This window comes from Porites lutea, chromosome 4 (assembly GCF_958299795.1).
Source record: "Porites lutea chromosome 4, jaPorLute2.1, whole genome shotgun sequence".
NCBI lineage: Eukaryota > Metazoa > Cnidaria > Anthozoa > Scleractinia > Poritidae > Porites > Porites lutea.
Window position 1 is genome coordinate 18,556,540 of NC_133204.1, and position 6,439 is coordinate 18,562,978.

A 6,439-nucleotide genomic window follows, 5' to 3' on the forward strand; every position below is an offset into this window, starting at 1 on the left:
GAGGGAACTCCATCGTCAACTACAATCGACTTTCCCATAAGCGACCACCCAAAATGCAAAGGCTTGGTGCAGTCGCTTACGGGAGGTGGTCTCTTACGAGGGTCGGACCACAAGGGCGAAATTTTAAGTCAACCTAGAATGGTGTGGTATATTTATTCTAAAAAAATAATGAAAGTTACTTTCCCCTAACAATTACTGGTAGCTTTATTGACACAATCATTAGCTATTCTATGTGACAGTGCACTCAATTAGATGACGCTATAAATTGGTAGTTAAAAAATTTTACTTGTGTAGGTGACTTCAGAAATGTCTCTGAAACGTCTGACGAACAAAACCTTAACTTCTTCAACTGAAACCTAGAAATCTGAGTCTTTTGGTTAATATTGTAGTTATAGATCGAACTAAAAAACACAGTAACAGATGTGTAGACAATAATGACAGCCAAAGAATAAATTCCTTTTTGTCCATTTTTACACTGTACTTCACTGTCTAATAAGACCGTGTTTCAAGTGGTCGCTTACCGGAGGTTTAAAACAGTAGAGAAAAATTCTCAAACTGTCAGCAGAAAAAGTGGTCGCGGTCGCCTACTGGAAGTGATCGTTTACGAGAGATTTCAGTATAAGGCTTTGACTGAGAACATTTTTGGTGTTTTGGTGTTTGCAAGTTCATCCATAGTTGTCACATACATCCCTGCGAAAACACATGGAAAATATCAGCTCAGTTACAATAATCTGCGGCATGACTTACTCGAAACATTTAGTGTGCCAATCTCTCCGCTGTTACCTACTTTTTTTTCACTCGTCTTTCTACTCTTCATTCTAAAATAATATAATCTTTCTCCATTGCGGCAAAACCACTCGAAAAAGATCGAGGCTGATTTAAAAAAGTAAATGACAACAATTTCGCGGGAATCAGTTGTATCGCGATTGGTTCTTTTTCTTTACTTCCGGGTTAGTCTCATTTCCGTTTCGAGTCCAAAAAAAAAACAAAAATTGAACACAGATTTTCATTTTCATTTTTCTATGTTTAGAGAAAATGAAAATTGAAAATCACTTGTCAATTTTTCTTTTTTATTTATTAAATTAAAAAGAAATAAAAATTGAACACAGATTTTCATTTTTCATTTCTCAACTTTCAGAAAAAATGAATGACCCTAATATACACGCATTATATAAATCCGTTTTCCAATGTCACGCGTGAACAAAAACGAAAAATGGAAATGAAATTTGAATTCCATTTTCCCATGACATCGAAAAACGGTTGGCACTAAGGTACAGGCATTTATTTTCTCACTTCTTCACCCCGACCGCTTACGCTAGAGGTATCTAAAGCATTCGCGGATTTTTTTTTTTTTCGCACATGCGCTCAACGATTTCTATTTTTTTTAAATAAAAAACCGGAATGTCTGTAAATGGACTATAAACGTAAGACTTAAAATAATAAAAAACTGAATAGATATTTATAAGCAATGAAATTGACTCAATTTATTACGAACCACCCTTGCCGGGGTCTTTCAATCCTTTGCTATTGTGCGGATAAAAAAACAGTTAATAAAAAGTGTTTCAAGAAATCACTGATAACTAGTTGACCTTCGTTTCATTATTACTTTAGTGGTCGACAACACAAATTTGCGAAATAAGTCAGCGTAATCGCCACGGGTTACTTGTTTTATTCTTGGTTCTTAAACATCCACATTTTTGGTACTGTGCTTCTTAACGTGAATGGTTGAAGCACACTCAAAACACCCCTTGGCTTCTTCAAAGTCACCTAGGTCACAGTGAATTAGACCTAAGTTATTGTACGTCGTTGGAACATCAACTTGTTCGGCACCAAGCTTCTCAAGTCTGATAGCTAAAGCGCGATTATGATACTCCTTGGCTTGCTCATAGTCACCTAGCTTACGGTGAATTAGACCTAGGTTATTGTACGTCGTTGCAACATCAACATGTTTGGCGCCGAGCTTCTCAAGTCTGATCGCAAAAGCACGTTCATGTTACTCCTTGGCTTCCTCAAAGTCACCTAGATCTTGGTGAATTACACCTTGGTAATTGTACGTCGTTGCAACATCAACATGTTTGGCGCCGAGCTTCTCAAGTTTGATCGCTAAAGCACGTTCATGATACTCCTTGGCTTGCTCAAAGTCACCTAGATCTTGGTGAATTAGACCTAGGTTATGGTACGTCGTTGCAACATCAACATGTTTTGCGCCGAGCTTCTCAAGTCTGATCGCCAAAGCACCTTCATGATACTCCTTGGCTTGCTCAAAGTCACCTAGATCTTGGTGAATTATACCTAGGTTATTGTACGTCGTTGCAACAGCAACATGTTTGGCGCCAAGCTTCTCAAGGCTGATCGCTAAAGCACGTTCATGATACTCCTTGGCTTGCTCAAAGTCACCTAGATCTTGGTGAATTAGACCTAGGTTATCGTACGTCACTGCAACATCAACATGTTTGTCGCCGAGCTTCTCAAGTCTGATCGCTAAAGCACGTTCATGATACTCCTTGGCTTGCTCAAAGTCCCCTAGCTTACGGTGAAGTAGACCTAGGGTATTGTACGTCGTTGCAACAGCAACATGTTTGGCGCCGAGCTTCTCAAGTCTGATCGCCAAAGCACGTTCATGATACTCCTTGGCTTGCTCAAAGTCACCTAGATCTTGGTGAATTATACCTAGGTTATCGTACGTCGTTGCAACAGCAACATGTTTGGCGCCGAGCTTCTCTAGGCTGATCGCTAAAGCACGTTCATGATACTCCTTGGCTTGCTCAGAGTCACCTAGATCTTGGTGAATTAGACCTAGGTTATCGTACGTCACTGCAACATCAACATGTTTGTCGCCGAGCTTCTCAAGTCTGATCGCTAAAGCACGTTTATGATACTCCTTGGCTCGCTCAAAGTCACCTAGATCTTGGTGAATTAGACCTAGGTTATCGTACGTCACTGCAACATCAACATGTTTGTCGCCGAGCTTCTCAAGTCTGATCGCTAAAGCACGTTCATGATACTCCTTGGCTTGCTCAAAGTCACCTAGCTTACGGTGAATTAGACCTAGGGTATTGTACGTCGTTGCAACATCAACATGTTTGGCGCCAAGCTTCTCAAGGCTGATCGCTAAAGCACGTTCATGATACTCCTTGGCTTGCTGAAAGTCACCTAGATCTTGGTGAATTAGACCTAGGTTATCGTACGTCACTCCAACAGCAACATGTTTGGCGCCGAGCTTCTCTAGGCTGATCGCTAAAGCACGTTCAAGATACTCCTTGGCTTGCTCAAAGTCACCTAGCTTACGGTGAATTAGACCTAGGTTATTGTACGTCGTTGCAACATCAACATGTTTGGCACCAAGCTTCTCAAGTCTGATCCCTAAAGCACGTTCATGATACTCCCTGGCTTGCTCAAAGTCACCTAGATCATGGTGAATTGCACCGAGGTTATTGTACGTCGTTGCAACATCAACATGTTTGGCGCCAAGCTTCTCAAGGCTGATCGCTAAAGCACGTTCATGATACTCCTTGGCTTGCTCAAAGTCACCTAGATGTTGGTGAATTACACCTAGGTTATTGTACGTCGTTGCAACATCAACATGTTTGGCGCCGAGCTTCTCAAGGCTTATGGTTAAAGCACGTTGATAATACTCCTTGGCTTGCTCAAAGTCACCTAGATGTTGGTGAATTACACCTAGGTTATTGTACGTCGTTGCAACAGCGACATGTTTGGCGCCGAGCTTCTTAAGGCTGATGGCTAAAGCACGTTCACGATACTCCTTGGCTTGCTCAAAGTCACCTAGATCTTGGTGAATTTGACCTAGGTTATCGTAGATGGTTGCAAGATCAACATGTTTGGCGCCGAGCTTCTCAAGGCTGATGGTTAAAGCACGTTGACAATACTCCTTGGCTTGCTCAAAGTCACCTAGATGTTTGTGAATTAGACCTAAGTTATTGTACGTCGTTGCAACATCAACATGTTTGGCGCCAAGCTTCTCAAGGCTGATCGTTAAAGCACGTTCATGATACTCCTTGGCTTGCTTAAAGTCACCTAGATCATGTTGAATTACACCTAGGTTATTGTACGTCGTTGCAACATCAACATGTTTGGCGCCGAGCTTCTCAAGGCTTATGGTTAAAGCACGTTGATAATACTCCTTGGCTTGCTCAAAGTCACCCAGATGTTGGTGAATTAGACCTAGGTTATTGTACGTCTTGGCGACATCAACATGCTCAGCTCCAAGTTCTTTAAGCTGGACACCAGCTAACAGTTTGAAGTACTTTTTTGCAACATTAAATTCACAGTGCGCTCGACAAGTCAGACCAAAGTTTTCAAATGTTTTTAAGATGCTTTCATCATAAACCATTCCTTTCAAAATCACATGATCAGCTAAGGCTCCTAAATGCGGCACAAGGTGCATCGAATCCCGTGTCCTATTCTCTGGTGAAATTTCGGTTATGAATTGGTTTAATGTTGCAACAGCCCCATTGACGACCTCTGGCTTTGGACTCTCTCCATACGCATTTATTAAAGTTTTGATAGCATTGTGCACAACCTGATGTACTCGAATGCGGCAGCCAGCCTCGTCCTCTTCAAAAATCAGCAGTGAGCACCTTTTGATTCTCAAGCAAATAACTTCATTGTCTGTTACATCTACTTTCCTAATGTAATTGATTGCTAAGCTCAGGTTTAATGGTTGCGGTGCGCACAGACAAAGGAAATTGAATAGTTGTTTAATAACGCTGTCTGACATAATCTGTGATTCGACTGCTAACGTTATTGCTTTAGTCATAGTGCTTGGGTAAATTGGGTTGGTATTAGCAAGATTATCCTCGGTAGTGCTTCTTTTACCTTCGTCTAATTTCTTCAAAAATTCACCCCAACCAAACTTTTTCGAAACTCTGGTCTGACGAATCTCGTTAACAAAGAAAGCAGCACTTGCTAAAGCAAGGGGCTGATAGTCCAGTTTTTCTGCAACGTTTTTTTCAAGTTCGCTGTCGGCGATATCTGAAAGCTTCGACAACAAGAAAAAGGCATCTTCGGGCTCCATACCTTTGCTTACTGATATGTGACAACTAAAAGAGTTTTTTGAGGGAATAGACTGTATATCCTGTGTTGTAATCAACAACTGACCCTTTTCCCATGCATTGTGTCCAGACTTTGGAAGAAAATCAAAGATAGAAGGCACACTACTGACGTTGTCAACCACTATCAGCCACAACGTGTACAGGTTGATTTTCCCGGCAACAATCATCTTAAGATGGTTGATTTTCTCTTCAACCTTCCAACCCTTGGAGGTCAGAACTTCCATGACCAAGTGTTCCGGGCACTTAAGTTGACGAGCAAAGGAGGCATATGATTCCAAAAGTGAATCTATGCTTGCTGCATTTAAGGTCATCACAAATGAAGAAGCGTCCGGTATTTTTTTGACTTCATCAAAGAAATTCTGAGCTACGAGGCCAGCTAGCTGCGATTTGCCACTTCCAGGATTTCCTGAGATGTAAAGATAACTTAACTTGTTATCATTACCCTCTTTCAGCTCTCTCAGCTGTTGGGTTATCTTAGCTACCTCACGATCACGACCTCCAAGTTCGTGAGAAGGTTTAGGTGGAAGAATGCAGAATGAAGGTGCTTCTTTCTGGAGCTGATGTTCAAGAACTATTTTCTTATTCTCCGTTTCTTGAAGGTCCCGTTTGAGGTCGTCAACCTGTTCCTGGATCTTTCGCAATTCTTCCGTGGGAAAAGCTCTCTGATTTTTTATGTCCTGAATTTGAGCAGTAGGTAGACCAAGCGCATGAAAAGCAATGTGAACTTTGCTAATGGCAATGTGAAAATCTTTGTCAGAGAGATTGCCTTGTGTTATGTGAGCAAATTCTTCATTTCTAAATTCTCTAAGATCGTCCACATTTGTCCTGACTGCTGCACTGATGCCTTTCCCAACACAGTCGGAAAAAAGAATGGCGTAAAATAGCATTGTACAGTCCCATTCTCCTCTATCCCCGTTTTTCATGGTTGCCAAGAGACGACCATTCCTTTTTTTGCTTGCTGGAGACTCCATGCTGCAAAAGTCTGTTCCATTCTGAGGATCATCTTTCCATTCTCCCAAGAGTGATGACTTGTATTGATTGTCCCACTCTTGTTTGAAAATTACCCTCAGGCCCTCAGCTAGTATATCGGTAGTAACTTTACAAATTCTGAAGTAGTTCAGTTCTTCATTGGTGTATTCCTTTGAAAGGGCCATAATTGAGACTTGGAACCTTTTGAAAAACAGACCTTACATTAGCTTTCCATTTGAAATAAAAAAGAGGTAGCTGAGGGCTACAAGTGGACTGGCTGAGGAAGTTGAAAGTGGAAATTAAAAAAGTTTTTATCTTAAAAATTAGTGGGAAACGCAATGAACGTTCTCTATAAATGAACTTGTTTATATGTAGTAAGAACGAGAGCAGGACTGAGA

The 6,439-nt window shown here is 41.1% G+C and overlaps 1 protein-coding gene across 1 annotated transcript; it reads right to left on the bottom strand.

Annotated features, from left to right (window-relative positions):
* Positions 1–1,449: 1,449 nt before the first annotated feature.
* LOC140934340 (uncharacterized) lies at positions 1,450–6,233 on the bottom strand. The gene is made up of 5 exons (XM_073383983.1): positions 3,931–6,233; positions 3,301–3,552; positions 2,293–3,174; positions 1,894–1,914; positions 1,450–1,767 (listed from the first exon to the last, which is right to left on the bottom strand). The coding sequence occupies exons 1-5, from the start codon at positions 6,224–6,226 to the stop codon at positions 1,682–1,684; spliced, it is 3,537 nt and encodes a 1,178-aa protein (XP_073240084.1). The 5' UTR covers positions 6,227–6,233; the 3' UTR covers positions 1,450–1,681.
* Between the last annotated feature and the right edge of the window lie 206 nt (positions 6,234–6,439).